General features: G+C 32.5%; 1 protein-coding gene across 2 annotated transcripts; it reads right to left on the bottom strand.

Moving 5' to 3' along the window:
- Positions 1-7,414: 7,414 nt before the first annotated feature.
- Positions 7,415-16,167, bottom strand: LOC123923802 (G patch domain-containing protein TGH). Of its 2 annotated transcripts, XM_045976536.1 has the most exons (16): positions 15,696-16,167; positions 15,384-15,474; positions 15,196-15,290; positions 14,337-14,440; positions 13,289-13,350; positions 13,134-13,208; positions 12,538-12,689; positions 11,680-11,755; positions 11,504-11,590; positions 11,296-11,373; positions 10,845-10,992; positions 10,130-10,616; positions 9,413-9,697; positions 9,199-9,327; positions 8,871-9,089; positions 7,415-8,536 (listed from the first exon to the last, which is right to left on the bottom strand). In XM_045976536.1, the coding sequence occupies exons 1-16, from the start codon at positions 15,828-15,830 to the stop codon at positions 7,667-7,669; spliced, it is 3,093 nt and encodes a 1,030-aa protein (XP_045832492.1). In that variant the 5' UTR covers positions 15,831-16,167; the 3' UTR covers positions 7,415-7,666. The 2 variants fall into 2 exon arrangements, with proteins under 2 accessions (XP_045832492.1, XP_045832491.1); XM_045976535.1 differs by having other exon boundaries at positions 15,196-15,474; positions 15,696-16,086.
- Between the last annotated feature and the right edge of the window lie 720 nt (positions 16,168-16,887).

Raw genomic sequence — 16,887 nt, 5'->3', positions numbered from 1 at the left:
TCAAAGAAAAGAGCGTTAATAACCAATCTTTTATTCGCTAGAGTAGATCAAGACTTTCGATGAATCACTTTTGAAGTCATAATTGTTTGAATCTTCTCATACTTCTTCGGAAAAGAGGTTATTTAGTAAATGGTGTTCATATCTAAACGAAATGCCTTCTTCCTACTTGTTTGCCATTTTCTTCTTCTGATGTAAGGGTATCCATTTCTTGACTTCTCCAAGGGATCACATTATGTTGATAGAACATGAAGACGACTTTTTTTTTCTGTCTCATTCACCACCTTTGTTGGTGTGCATTCCTAAAGAGGAACTGCAATGATTGGACGTGAAGACAACTTTTTTCTTTGTGAAATTTGAACCTAAATTCAAAATTTTAATATTATCGTGTAGATAACAGAAAATCCTACTATTTAAGTAACTTGAATTTAAATTAGTTCATCTCAACCATTAGCCAAAAATAACAATTTTGAGTCTATTCTCTTAAAAATAAAAAATAAAAACCATAGAAGTGTTAATTCTTCTCCATTTTTATTTTCATTTGTTGTTGTGGATTACCCAACTCGAGGAGTATCACTGTGTTACTACTTCTTATCAACCAGAATCATCGTTTGAAGGGTAATCATATATAATCCTCATTCATACTTTCGTACGCGTTATATTCATTGATTCTTGTTGAAACCTTAAGAACATTGAAGTCATATTCTGTCAACCCAAGTTCGTGTGCAAAATAAATCCTCGATTATGATAAAAGAACTCTAATGTAATTTCGCCTTCAAATTTTCTCCAAGAAAATCAAATTTCAAGATAATAAGAGGCCATTTATTCTCCTGCTAACGACTAGAGGATTAGTCTCATAGCAAGATATAAAAGGCCTAATCTAGAATAACTTGAGATGCCTACTTAAGTCAAATATCTTAACTACAATGGATTTGAAGGAAAAACGCAAACCGTGGTGAAACAAAATCCACGCCCTTCAACAAATCAAATACTTTTTTTTGTAAAAAAAGAATAATCAAATAATAGTCCTTCAATTTCACCAAAAGCTAAAACATATGCATAATCACTAATGAGAAATAGTGAGATGAAGCATTTTGAGGCTAAAGAAGTTGAGGAAGAAGATTCATTCCCAACTACTGTTGTAATCTTCACCTTCATGCCTTGACCACAATGACCTAATGTACCACAAGCAAAGTAGCGTGTACCAGGCTTGTTCAGTTTTACAACATCATTCTCAGTACTCATTGAGTTTACTGAATTTCCAAGATCACAATTCTTGTAGTCACTTTGGCTTCCTAGTTCAACCACACTATGCAACCGAGAAAAATATTTTAAAACTGTTGAAAAAATATAAGATATATATATATATATATATATATATATATATATATATATATATATATATATATATATATATATATATATATATATATATATATATATATATATATATAACTTCAGATAAATCCAAAATCATTTGATATGTTATTGAGATACATCAAAATTAACAGTTTGCGTCTTTTTTTATATGCCGTTAATCTTTATGTGTCGCAATAGCATATCAAATGATTTTGGATTTGTCTGAAATTTTATACAAATGATCTATATGATATAAACTTTCAATTTAACGGTGGATTTTATAAAATTTATATCGGTTAAAACATTATTGAGATGTGTAATATTTGGTGTCAAATTAATATATATATATATATATATATATATATATATATATATATATATATATATATATATATATGGGGCTGCTAATTTAGACCCAGTTGGGTCTAAATTAGCAAAGTGCACCTTTTCAGTTGGACCAAAATACCCATTCTTTTTAATTAATTAACCAAATTACCATCAATGGACGCGAATCCAGTGTCGCGCGCGTACCGCAGGACCATGGTTACAGGCCGTTGATTTCCATCAGACAGCCAAGATCTGATCTCATCAAGACTGTCTGATCAATCAGACAGCCCAGATCATCCGAATCCATCAGATTCCAGCGCGTGCACCACACTGGATTACACCCTGGAGAGAAGAATCTACTTTTTAAAAGCAGGACACGTGTCGCTGTCTGATTGGCTGGACGTGATTTTTTTCCATTTAATACTTTGAACTCAATTATTTCGTTGTAAATTAATTTTTTATTTTTTTTTTATACCAAAATTCATAATTTTTTTTTTTTCTACAAATAGAGACTTGGTTCGTTTGATTTGGACACAGAAAAAAAAACCCAATTTTTCACTACCTTAATCTCATTTTTCACTACCTTACATCAACTCACTGAAACCATTCTACCAGGAAAATGGTTTCAGAGTACAAATCTCTGAAACCATTCTACCAGCTAAATGGTTTCAGAAGCAAACACAATTAATAAATTACTCACTGAAACCATTCTACCAGTAAAATAGTTTCAGAGTACAACTATGTGCAACCATTCTACAAGCTAAATGGTTTCAGAAGCAAATAACTAATAATCAACTTACTGAAACCATTCTACCAGCAAAATGGTTTCAGATTACAACTCTCTGAAACTATTGTACCAGATAAATGGTTTCAGAAGCAAACACAATTAATAAATTACTCATTGAAACCATTCTATCAGTAAAATGGTTTCAGAATACAACTATGTGCAACCATTCTACCAGTAAAATGGTTTCAGAAGCAAACATTAGTTTTTAATTATCGTTTTATCTCATTTAATTAACTAAAAATAGTTTCAGGTCTCCAAAAATTTCATAAAATATACCAAAAGTTCCAGAATATTATCTACTATTTTCCTGGTATAATGGTTTCAGTGAGTTGGTTGAGTGGTGCGTGTTAAATTACAACACACAAGTAACGTATTTAGTAGACAAAAAATGAGATTAAGGTAGTGAAAAATTGCATTTTTTTTTCGGTGTCCAAATCAAACGAACCAAGTCTCTATTTGTAGAAAAAAAAATTTATGAATTTTGGTATAAAAATAAAAAATAAAAAATTAATTTACAATGAAATAATTGAGTTCAAAGTATTAAATGAACAAAAATCACGTCCAGCCAACCATTGTGTGACACGTGTCCTACTTTTAAAAAGCAAATTTTTCTCTCTCCAGGGTGTAATCCAGTGTGGCGCACGCGCTGGAATCTGATGGATCAGAATGATCTGGGCTGTTGGCTTGATCAGACAGTCTTGATGAGATCAGATCTTGGCTGTCTGATGGAAATCAACGGTCTGTAACCATGGTCCTTCGGTACGCGCGCGACTATGGATCTGCGTCTATTAATGGGTATTTTGGTTAATTAATTAAAAAGAATGGGTATTTTGGTCAATTGAAAATGTGCACCTTGCTAACTTAGACCTAACTAGGGTCTAAGTTAGAAAACCCCATATATATATATATATATATATATATTGTTAATCAAAACAAAAGTAATTACATTTACCTAGTAGTTGTTGATCAAAATTACTTTTATTTTTTAATTTGGGCCGCTTTTATAAATTTGTAGAGTTTTAAGCAAAATTTAAAATTTATAAAATAAGGATTAATTTATAAAATAAGGATGACTTTTAACTTTTTAGGAGAATTTTTAAAATAACGAAAATTTATGAAATAGTTTTTTCAAGTTAAATTTAGAGATTTTTAAAAGACAGTTAAAAATAGGAATTTAGGAATTTTAGGAATTTTTGCTCCACAATATAGTGGCAACAACTCCGTTTATCTAATATCAATGTGTCCTGTTGAGTGCCAACAACGGTAAAAATGTACATGGAAGAAAATTCTTGAATATACAATGAAAAGAACTCAACAACTTTAAGTGCATGGTTGGATATAGTAATAGAAAATTGCATTGTAAATATCTTTGGGCCGCTTTTATAAATTTGTAGAGTTTTAAGCAAAATTTAAAATTTATAAAATAAGGATTAATTTACAATTTTTAAAAATTTAAAAGACCAATTTGAAAAAAAAAATAGGAGCAATTTAAAATTTTTGAAAATTTCTGGATCAATTTGCAATTTTAAAAAGCTTATAGGGGTCAATTTGAAATTTTTGAAACATATGGGAGGATGAAATTTCAAATATTCTTAGCATTTAGGTCTCATTTGAAATTTCTTAAATTTAACTTGGACAAAATTCTTAATAAATTTCATTATTTTAAAAATTTGCCAAATTATCATCCAACAAGAGGTATTTATTTAGATAGAAGTATTTAAAATCCGCCTTAAAAAAACATTTCTTCATCCAAACACAATCTAAAGATAATTTAATAATAAAAGTTTTTGAGGGAATTATGAAAAAGTTAAAGTTGAATATAGTAGTAATAATATTGTGTTTAACAGGAAAGATGTTCATTAAATATAAAAATATGTGGCTTTAAATAATTAAATAAATTTGTTCAGGTCATTATTGTATACGTGAATGAACAAAAAGTTAAAGTTTTTTTTTAGTTGAATACAGTATAGTAGTAATATTGTGTTTAACAGGAAAAATGTTTCCTGTCAAATAAAAAAAAGAAAAACAGGAAAAATGTTCATTAATTGTCAAAAAAAAAAAAGGAAAATTGTTCATTAAATATAAAAATATGTGGCTTTAAATAAATATGTTCATGTAACCAAAAAAAAAAAGGTTCAGTTCATTGAATATACGTGAATGAACAAAGAGTGATGTTATTATTTTTCTTTATTCTAACTCAAACTGACAATGAAAATAGAAAAAATATAAAATTAAATATTAGTTGATAGATATAAATAATTAATTTATAGTATTATTAACAGTTATTCCGTCAAAAAAGAATTATTTACAATTAAGTTAATCTTTTTACAATGGAATGTAAAACATGCAAATTAATATATAGTTTCAATATATATTTAATTTATTCTGTTTATAAAAAAATTATTTGGAAATAAGCTTTATTGTAATTATTAGCCATACCATTTTTGGACTTGGTATTTTATAAAAAAGTTATTTTTTTTATAATTTTATATATCTAGAAATTGCTTAAAAATATATACCATAAAATAAAAGAAACTAAAAAATTAACTACCAAAAAGTTGCTTTTTAAATATTTTGTTTATAATTTTTGAGTGAGTTCCCATAAAAAAAAGGTTATTGAGACGATTAAAGTAACGATTAAATTCACCGCCAATGATTTGGTTTAACTGATAAGGTTAATCTTCTTAAGTAAATGGTAAGAGTTTGATCACTAACTCTTACATATAAAAAATTAGCAATAAAGAGAGAATACACTTTACATGTTCTATAAATTATCTGACAAAAATTAATCACCGAAAAATGATGGTAAAACCTCCATACTTATAATATAGTAAAAAAAAAGAAGAAGTAAGTTGGAAGAGTTGACAACATGACTCTCTCGAACAATAACTCAAGTTTAATGTCTGAAGTTGTTTATTTGAGAGGTATTCAGTAAAACAAAATAAAATAAAAATAGAGGTTCCATTTCCTACTAAAAGATTAGTCTCATAACGAGTCCAAATAACTTAAGTAATGAGAATAATTTGGGGTTTGCTCCTGCTGGAGCTTTTCGTTCTCTACATTTATTCCATGAATTTATTCCCAATCAAGGTAGTTTACTTCAAAATCTCTATACCGCGTTATATGCATGATATATCTAATAACAATTTATATTTGAAATTATTATGATCAAATCAAATATTTATCTATTCAAATGGAATAAGGTGATCAAGTTTCAAAACCTAAATTTAAATTTGTTTGGACACAAATCATAGTTCAACTGATAAAAATGTCAAAATTATTAGTGTCAAACGCCATGCCCGGGATTCGATCCTCAGCCCCTCTACTTCATGTTTGTGAGTTTTTAACGGCTTGTCATTTCGTCAATATAAAAAAAATTACTAATATGACTGATATTTTTTATTGAGGGTAATGTCCAATTGCAATATGGCCATTCAATGCCATACTATGCCCATTCAATTCCAACAATACTCATGAGTTATGATGGTCATTTACCTGATTTGTACACATGACTAGACTTTATGAACCTTCTAGATGACACACCCCAAAAAGAACACACGCATTCAATTTATGCAGTTATGGTGCATTTAAGATCCCAAAAATGCATTGAAGTACTATTACTTTCACAAGGATCTTGATTTTCTTATGTGTTTTTATACTGAAGTCTTGCTAACGAGAGTTTCATAGATTTTTTTTAATAATTTTATTTAGAAAGTTAAATATTTCAATTTTCAATGCATTGATTTTATATATTTTTATAAAAATTTATTATTTAAAATTCTTAAATAGTATCCTAAGACACTCGTTAGCATTTATATAAATCACAAATTGTTTGGTTAGGGTTAACTTATGAGATCTTAATCATAATAAATATTGAGGGATCTAAGAGCATATTGACTATTGAGTGACCTAAAGAGAATTTTTTATTTTATAGTAAAAAGATCCGATTGTGTTTGGCGCATTTTAAGGCCCAAAAAGAGCGGGTTAATGGGCCAGGCCATTGCCCAATCCGTTTTTACAACACAAAGGGATAATTTTTTTTTCACCACCAGTTTAATCTGATTCGGAGTCATGTCTGACATCAAGTGATTTCAGTCCCCTCCCAAATCCATTACAGTTACGGGGATCGAACCATGATCCTCCCTATTTAAGATTGCAAATTAGATAGTACATTCAAAATATGATACTTCATGGAATTAGACTTTGGCTTGCAAATGAAATAAAAACACCTTATTTCCTACGTTTTATTTTGGCAGTTGAATTGAAAGAAATTTTACGACTGTCGGTGTAGACTCGCAGAGAGAGGACTCGATATATTTAAAAGAGAGTAAATAAATCAATTTGGTATAACATTAAACTAGAACTTAATTTCATACAAATATTTAGTTCTTTATTTTATTTTTTTGGTCAAGAGTTCTTTATTTTATTTTGGTCATTTACGTTTTTAATTAATGTTGACATTGCTATCCTTTTAGTGGAGTTTCGTTACACATTTGTTAGGCCCCTGTTACTCATCATGATCATTTCATTGTATTTAATTATAGCCCCATTCTTTATTGTAGCAGCTAGTATATTAACTAGTAGCAAGCATGTAGTTATGTACAAACTACAACTCTTAACATCACCAAAAATCTATATTAGAAGCCTCATGTTTAAAGTGAAAAGAGGCACCCCTAGTGTGATGTTCATGTGAATAAAATGATAAATGACATTAATGATTGTTGATTTGGGGTTGTGCCACTTCACAATCTTCTAGCAAGGTGTTGAACTTGAACCCCTTCGATTCTGCGTTGAGTTGACTAGGATAATTTGAAATCCATCTAATCTATCACTATACTAAGGTGTCCAGTTTCATGATGACCAAAAATAGGATATCCCATTTAAATTTATCACATACATTACTATATTAACTATACTACTGTACCCTGAGGACAAAGGTCTAAGTTCTATATCAAACCCCTAATTTTTGTGTGCATAGATCTCCCTGATTATGAAAGGATTAAGCGGCATTCCTTCAAAGCCATGAATCATGAAACTCATTACAATAGGAGGCTTTAGTTTAGCAGAGAATAAATGAAATGCATAAGCTGCACCTTGGCATCACAACCTCAAAACACACAACATTTTTCAATATAGAAACTATCCTCCAACGAAACTCAAAAACGTTATTGAGAAGAAAGGAAACAGGTACCTTGCTCATTCCCTCCGTCTTTTCTCTTTTCTGGAATACGAATCTTCCTTATCCACCCTATAATGAGAGGATCTACTTGGAGATTCATGCTTTCCGTGCTTGTGATGTTTTGAGTGTTTTTTACTTCCATTGCTTTTTTCTCGAGAAGACTTTTCCCGTCTCCCTTTTGACCTTGAACTGCGTCGATCTCTTTCATCGTCACTGGAAGAATCACTTTCTACATCGTGCCTCCTATGTCGATGATGCCTGGAGCGTTTTCTGCTCCTATCCTCTTCCGATGAAGAACTACTTCTATAATCTAGGCGGTGTGTTGATGGTGTTTTAGTTTTCTTGTACCTGTCATATTTTTCCCTATCTAACTTAATAGAGCGCTTTCTGCTCCTGTCCTCCTCTGAGCTGCTGCGATGGTTTTGGTTGCTGACTAAAGGTGATTTAACTTTCCTATCATCTTCATACTTCTCCCCATTAGACTTACTTGATTTTGATTTACCATCAGAGATACTAGTTCCCTTGGTTTTAATGTTACGATTATCAAGCATATGCCCATAACCGGTGTCATCTTTTGAGGGTCCACCCTGATCCTGTGGCAAATCATGTTTCAATGACACCATGTTGTTTTCACCATTCATGATGTCAGGTTTTGCATATTCATCAACAGTTTCTCTCTGGGGAGCATCTTTGCCTGACTTTTGCGTAGGGTAAGGTGTATCAGGAGGAACCTCAATCCCTAGTTCCTTTCCCAAAGATTTCAGAAAGTCACCAGCCCTCAAACGGCTCAATGTATTGTTAGCTACTTCAGCTTTTTTTTCTTGATTCTCCACTTTCATAATATTATTGTCTTCCACTTCATCATCTGAATCATCAGAGAAAATTGCCTGCAAAAATGAACATTTTATGAGTACCCGTGGCTTGGCAGTGAAACATTGTATAAGATATGCATTAGATAAATGAGCGTAAAAATTAATGAAAATAAATTTCCATGTATGGATATATGCTCAGTTATGAGAATCAAACCAAAATGTTAGTGTCATAGCCACCCCAAGTTTTTATGGTCACCAACAAACACGGCATCATAAACATTCTTTAAAAAAAAGGCATCACAAACATTTATGCGATAAGCTTTAGCAAGGACTATAGAAAGAAATGGTTTCACATGGAAGTATTAACCATAAGTAGGATGATCATAGAGGATTATAAATCAGCTGTTACCTTGTATAGGTCAACCGGCCTTTCAATATTTTCAACTTCCACTTCCTCTTCAGTTCCATTTTCAGCAATACTTTTAGTTATGTCTTTATTAGCAGGTTGTTGCAAGACTGAGATGTCTTTCTTTGCAGTAACAGGCTCTTCAACTTTAGTACCCTTCACTGAATCTGAAGTAAAAATCAATGTATCCATCTTACTCCTAATCCGTGGAGCAGGTGCAGGCTACAAAGAGCAAAACATTATCAAAATACTGAGCATAAAGAGTGAAACCAATTCTAACACAAAATCAATATAAGAATAAAAATATAAAATAGCAAGCTACTTGAAGTACCTTCCCCATATAAGGATCAACAAGATCAAAGCGTTTGCAGAGAAGAGGTGAAGGACGCCATTGAAACTCTTCTCTCTTTGGGCACAATTTCTTCTCCTTAAAATCTACAACTGGCTGGTCTTTTGTTGGCTGTTTGCACAGAACACATCAAATAACTTACTTTAGTTAAAGCTACAGGGAAAGAAAAAAAAAAGGGACATCACCACAGTCATACCTCTACTGTACCAGATGTAAACTCCATTACACCACCTGGGATGAAATCCATGGAAGATGGAGTTGAAAACTTGCTTCCTCTGCTCTGTTTTCGCTTTTCTATTGCATCAGCTGCAGCTTCAAAAGATAGTCTCTCTTGAGCACGAGCAGCTTCTGACATATTTCCAGCTAAACTCGAACTTCCAGAGCGTAATCCACCTTTATACTTCGCCTTGATAAACTGCTCAAACCTTTCTTGCTTTGCAGGATCATCCTTGAAAGGCTTTTCAAATTCTGATAACTCACTCTAGATTAAAAGAAAATAAGAATGAGCAAAGGTCCAAGTTTTTTAGAAGTTATAATAGAAGGTTTACAGTCTTGTGAAGGAATAGGGGTTATCTCCACAATGAGAAGTACAAAACCACATTAGGTTCTAGTGGGAATTATGCACAAACCAGCAGAACCCTGAGTCTAATGTCATGGACAATACCCAACATGTCAAAAGTCTGACCAATAAAGATTCAAATTGTACCCTTAACGACGTAAAGATTCATGGAAAGGAAGCTATAAATCATGTCAAAGGAGTTCTTTGAGTTAAAGCAACAGCTTGATCAGTTTTTTTTTTTTTTTTGTTTGTTATAGAGCTTGATCAGTTTACCAAACCAGCAGAACAAAAATAGAAATATTCTCTAATAATCAAATAGGAGTTTAGAAAGCAGAAAGATTGTGTGCTACTTACAAATGATTCAGACTTGGTAAATGTATCTACAAGATTATATTGGAGCTGAATATCTTTAGAAGAAACAGATGAGGATGCATCTTCAAAGGTTTTCTCCAGAGGTTTTTCCCCTAAGATCTGACCTCGACTCTCAGCTGTCAGCCTTTGCACACCAGGAGGCATTTTTCCATCCAACTGCACCCTAGTTTGGTCATTGCATTTCTGTTGTGCCTCCCACAGTTTCCTTGCATAATAATCGTGGCCAGTTCCTCCAGAAAGGAAGTTAAACAATTGATTTGACCGGTTTTTTTCTCTAGATAGATCCTCATATAATTTACCACATTTAGCCACCAGATTTGCAACCCCCTCAATTAATAGTTTTAAATTGCTATCCTCAGGAGGAGGAACATCTGGTGGAGGGACCTCATAGTTCTGGCGGTTAATCTCACGAGGTCCAGAAAATGCATGGTGGGGCACAAAATCCTTAGGAATCAGAGGAGCCTCAAATCTGAATAACAATTTATACAATAGTGATTAAAAGTAAAACATATAAATACAAAATAGAAAAAAGAATTAACAACATAGCATATATTATTAGGACATCAAACCCCAAAAAGTGCCAAAATATTATCCAGATTTTAGATCCCTACACCCCAAGGATTCATGTTAACTCAAATCAGTGCTATTAGAAATTATACACAACTAATGACAAAGAATTTTAAATTGCTTCAGTAACCTTTCCATTTTATAGTCGGAATTGGATGTCACTTTAAAACCAGGCAGATTACCATGCTCCTTCTGATCTTTCTTTTTCGGATTTTCTAAGGTCAACACTGAAGGCTCCTCACCCTCTTCTTGAACATAAGTCTCTTCAAATTCATAACCTAACATAGAAAAAAGCATAAGTTACAACAAGCTGACCTTATGCCCTTTTCACATTCTAATGGTAAAAAATAAAAATTACCGAAAGCACAGGGCATAATTATTACAACAAGCCGACCTTATGCCATTTTTAAGTAAAGGATATTTTCGCATGTGTTAATGTTTATCCCATACAACAAGTATCTTATTTATACAATGTCACACTAAACACGGCATAGTTTTAAAATTTTATCAGGCATCATATAATCAAGTATGATATTATCATGTCTTATCCCATCTTAACATGAAAGAGTAGGACTACTGACCGGTGGCATAGACATCCTCATCTTCAGCACCAAGTTCCTCAAGTGCACCAATGCCAAAACCAGGAGCAGCCTTTCCTGCTGATGAATTGAAGCAGGAAGTTACGTCAACTTAGGGCAAGATATCGTGAGAACGAAATACAGATATCGACAAATGGAAAATAAGACCATGAATTATAATAAATTCAGTTTAAATTTTAAAGCATCTTACACTTTAAACCAAAAAGACTGTCTCTTGTGGAAAAGTTTTTGCTGTGCCCAGGTCCCGTTTTGCTGGATAGGCGTGACCTTTTCATCTCTGAAACAAAATTAAGGGAATCTAGTTAAAAGCTAATTATCTACAACAACATCAACAGGATCCACATGTAGCTCAATAGAAAAGCATACCTCTAAACTCAGGAGCATGCTTGTAAGGATCAAAACCTAATCCATACAGGTCTTGCTTTGAGTTGAGTACGTAAACCTGAAGAAAAAACACATGGCCATTATTGATATATTATAGATATACTTATAAGTTACAACCAGCTAAAGTTTCACACAACTGCTAAATTGAATGAAAATAATTAAGACAATGAGTGTACATTGAGGAATTAGTGCTATCGATAAATTAATGATATCGACTATTGAATTGAAAGTTTGTATAATGCATATCATGCTTGTAGCATTAAAATTAACTTAGGATTGTGTTGTACTTTTACTTCATCCAAATATCTTCAAATTAGACTTAGTAAAAAAAATTAATCTATTGAAACATCAATCAGCTGATGATGTTCTTGTTTGCATTTTCCAAAATCAGGAATGCAAAATCAATATGACAGATGCTTATAATTAAATAGTATATGTATATGTATAGCTAATAATTAAATAGGAGTATTATGTATATGTATAGCTAATAAAAATGATTTTCTAAAGCAGTTGAGTGACATTTGTATCAACTGACCCCGCCCTCTTGCATTTGGCATTAAATTCAGTGAAAGTAAGCAAAATCACTTATCTAAAATATCTGTTGAAACTCAAAGATTCAATGCATAAGAATCCAACCTCACTGTAAAATATGATTATAACACTATTCAACAGAGTTCAGTAAAGAACCAATCAAAAATATTGGTGTGCTTTTAGATGGGTCAAAATGAACTCAACCCCCCAGAAGCAAGATGAAAGAGATAAAATGTTGCACCATACTATGAGAAGATTATTGTATACGAAATCTACATTTACATAGGATTTGTAAGGGAAATTTCTCACCGGTGTGATCTTAGAAGACTGAGCATCATCATTCACAGACTGCTCAGGGAAGTTTTGAATATCATCCTTGGTACGCTCAGACTCAGTAACCTTCACTTTTGTATCATCTGTAGAAAATGCTATGAAAGCTCTCCGAGCCTGTCTTCTAGCATCTACACAAACAGTATTACATGAATATTGCAGGGAAGCCTACTCTTTTAGATAGCAATCTGGCAATAACATAAAAAAATGGATCCATTTGGGTGAACAAAGTAATTCAGAGCTTATTCAATAAGCTAGTCTAGGGAATTTAATTAAAGATTTATTCATAATAAGCTATTTTTGGGAGCTTATTCATAAATAGTGTTATAATCATATTCTATAAGCTTCTTTTTGTAAGATTTTTAAAACTGTGTTTGCCCAACTTCTACTTTTAAAGAGAAGATAAGCTAAAAAAGAGCTGGGCCAAACATACCTATTGATCATATCTCCAGGCGATGTGGGACTAAACATACCACCACGCCCAGCATATTTGATGAGTTTGTATCCGAAAGCTGAACAAGTACAAAATGTAATGCGAGAATTTAAATGACGAAAATGGCAATGGGAGATCATACCGTAGAGTGCATCGGTATGTGAATCCTTAATTGAGCGACCACGACTCCATCCCATTTTCAACAGCAGTTTTACCCCTTTAAAGCAAATTGAAAGAGGTAAGGGATACAATATATTTAAAGAAGATGCTAATTGAATTAAATTAAGTGGAACAGACCTACAGACTCTGTGGCTGGAATAACTAATTCGTCGGGAGCAGGTCCAGGAATTATGGATGGCCTACAATGCGACAAAAAAATACAACCAAACTATGAATAAGATAAGTAATTAGTAATTACCCAAAGATGAATGATAGCTTGGGTATTATTATTATTATAAGATGCATTAAGAAAGATTATTTAAATCAAGGAAATGAATAAGAAAATTACAAGAGGAAAACACAAATGAAAAAGGCAAATCTCTCCAATAACTTGAACATTTACAAGAAGAATTCCCCCAATAAAATTTCCACGGCTCACACATTGTTTCTTGATACAAGAGAACCCAATGGCATACAAAATACCATCAACAAATGTAATACTGGAATATAACATTTAACTAAAACCAGAGAGAGAGAGAGAGAGAGAGAGAGAGAGAGAGAGAGAGACAGATAAACAATATTTCTTAGCTTCTCCGTGAGAAGCTTCCTCCCTGTCCAAAGCCGTCACATTCCCTGTCCCTGGCCGAAGCCTTCGTCTCCCTCTGTCCTGTCTTTGTTTGTTTCTTCTCTTTTCCTCATTGGCTCCATGTTATCTCAACCTCAAGCATTCTTTTTGGGACTTTGGTAAAACTTTAAAAAACTAACAATCACTTTTTCTCTTGTAAGCTAATCTTAAGGTTACTTATTGGAGCTAGGGGAGGTGATTACAGGAGAGTAGAGGTTACCACTTTTGAAACTTGCTGGTTTGGACTCTGTGGTACACCACCCAAAAAATTGATAAATGGATTTTTAGCATATATTTGCTATGGGCAGAAACATTTTGGGGGCTCTGAGTATAAATTTGGGGATTTTTTTAACTTCCTTATTACCTATTGTTTGTTTAACCTTCAAAAAAGTTGAAATTATAATGCTTTTCCATAATATTAGTTGGTACCCACTGCTCGGATAGGATACTATTATTTGTATCTTGGGAGAAGCATAAATTTTCAATAATATGTATTCTCTATGCAATAAATCATGGAACAAGGTATCAAAAACCAAATATGCAGACAGAAATAAAATGCACCTCTGTTTTTGTTCCTTCTCAGCTTGTTTGCGAGCAATTTCAGCAGCTGTGGAACCAAATGTGTCAAACTGTGAAGATGTCCCCAAAAACCGACCTTCCAGATCCTAAAACACGTGTGAATGGTAGGTTAGAACACAAGGGGTCAAAAACTTGATCCACTGACAAATATTGAAGCCCCGGCAACCAATTGAGTAAGTAACCTACTTACACTTGTTTAATTTAGAAAAGTAAAACAAGCCCTCCCTTCCAAAATCCCCCTCCCAAACAGACCCTTAGCAATAGAAGAGTATAGCCCTATCCTAGGGGAATGGCGAAATAGATAACCCTCGCTACTACAAATAATATCCCCTCTCCCCCACCCCAAACAAAACAAAAACAGAAAAATTACAATAAACTTCCTACTTTAAATTGTAATAGAACAGGCGTTCCCTTATTTGAGAATTTTAATAACAAATATCCCTTTATGTTCTTATTCAAGGGATGTGCTTCTAACTTTATCAATTTTAACTAGGTATTTGTAATATTTCAAAACCTTAAGGAATTATAGATATCTTAATCTAATGTCACTGTTAATAAAGTATTTTCAATGTCAAAATCGGATACAAGTAGAAGAATGTAAAAAGGCACCAAGAAATCAAAAAATGAAAAGTATCTTTTAATAAAGGACAGTTTATCAATATATACAGAAAGATTCTGTACGAAATATTTCTAGAGCAAGAAATTGGATCTGCTAAGCGTGACTTCTCTACCCTGCATCTATACGTCCTTAACACGAGGGTATTGAAATATATAAATGCATATAATATTAAATATTAAAACCATATACACACTTATACATGAACAATATTAATCCACATACAGCTTTCTCATCGTCATCTAGAAAATTCAATATGTTCTGCTCTTTGAATTCAGCTCTGCTCTTCCTGGACGATACAAAAGTTTGCGGTGCCCATCCTACACATTCATTTTTAAAGTTAACACTCACCGCATGCCGATTGATAATCAAATCCATAACAGGAGCATTATAATTCCAACATAAACTTATACCTTCCTTTGAACCCACTGTATTATAGTAACCAGCAGAATAACCGCCTGTAAATGCGCCGTGGAATCTTCTCCTCCCTTCATCATCTCTAACCTGGAGACAGTAACATCAAAATTTCAGTGAATTAACAATACAATCCGCATTACACTTACTTAAGAATGCCAAAATATTCTTTAATTTAAAAGCGAAATCAAAAGAAGTTGAAATTTTACTATGGTGCAGAAAAATACAATAACATAACATCAATATACACTTCAGTGTTCAGAGTAAAACACAATTTCTGCGAAAAAAAAGATGAAGGAGTTAACCCTAACCTCTTGCTTCCAAGCAGGGAGTGTTCGGAGTTGACCGGAGGATTCAGCAATGGCTTTCTTTTTACGGCTGATTGAATCTTCCTCGCGCTCAATCGGCGTTCCGAAGAAAACAAAATCTTCTTCATCCGAATCCATTGAATTTTCCGATGATTGGTGAAATTTGAAGGTGAAAATGCCCCAATCGAAACGGAGCGAATAGATGAGTAATTAGGGTTTTTGAGAAGATGGTGGTGTTTGGTGCAAAATCTATTTGCTAAGCGCGATTGATCATGGCTGTTGGTTGATGTTGGTGGAGCAGAGAGGTGTTGTTTGGCTGAGAATAAGGTAATGGCTAGGGTGAAGTAGTTCAAGTTCACCGTGAACCGTAATTTGCAGTCGTTTGATTTATTTGTTAGAAATTTGTTAGAAACTCAATAGATGAGATTGATCGAGAGAAAACCTGCCTAATTTACCAAAATGGTTCGTTTGGCCTAGTTTTTTTTAGCTTATGCAAATAGTTTATGTAATATAAATTAAGTTTTATGTTATTTTATAAATTCACATCAGTGAAAATTGTAATTTTATAAACTATTTTATCATAAACTACCTTGACAAACTTATAATAATATATATAAATTGCATAAGTTGTTTGAATAAACTCTAAATAATAGGAAAAAAAGTCAGGTCAAACGATACCTTAATTATTTCAAAATTTCCTTAGCAAGATACAGTACTATTTATTTATTTTTTTACGATGTTCGCAATAAGAATCGAATCTAAGACTTTATGCATATTATTTCAATCCTCACCACTAGACCAAATCTAGTGGCTTATTTATTTTATTTTTTTGGTCAAAACAAATACTCATTAAAGATGCTAGTAATTTTTTTTAAAACCAAAGGTATCCGTCGCGCGCAACTACAGATAGTATTCCACTCAAGGTAACCGAAAAGAGAGTGCAGCTTTGCTCCTTTTCCTAGAGCTCCTTTATTTTGTGTAAATTAACTTTGTACTGACAATTAATAATCTTTGACGATTAATAATCTTCTGTATGATATTAAGAAAGTGAAGTTAAAGGGATAATGTGGCAGAAAATATAGTGATCGTACATTTTTCTTTTTTCTTGATTATATGTCTTGAATATAATATTTCTCTAGTTCTATTTTGTCATGTATAATAATATTTTATTATGTTAGGTCAAACACAACCTATG

The sequence above is a fragment of the Trifolium pratense genome, linkage group LG4 (genome assembly GCF_020283565.1).
Source record: "Trifolium pratense cultivar HEN17-A07 linkage group LG4, ARS_RC_1.1, whole genome shotgun sequence".
Classification (NCBI taxonomy): domain Eukaryota; kingdom Viridiplantae; phylum Streptophyta; class Magnoliopsida; order Fabales; family Fabaceae; genus Trifolium; species Trifolium pratense.
Note: the sequence above shows the minus strand (reverse complement) of the source record. Positions and strands in the feature narration are given on the sequence as shown.

Bases quoted from the DNA above. Each gene is read 5' to 3' on its own strand.
- LOC123923802 (XM_045976535.1), bottom strand. From the start codon at position 15,830: ATGGATTCGGATGAAGAAGATTTTGTTTTCTTCGGAACGCCGATTGAG. The intron at 13,351-14,336 runs GTGCATTTTATT...GTCGCATTGTAG, and splicing joins GAGAAGGAACAAAAACAGAG to GCCATCCATAATTCCTGGAC. The intron at 9,328-9,412 runs GTATGACTGTGG...CTGTGCAAACAG, and splicing joins TTACATCTGGTACAGTAGAG to CCAACAAAAGACCAGCCAGT.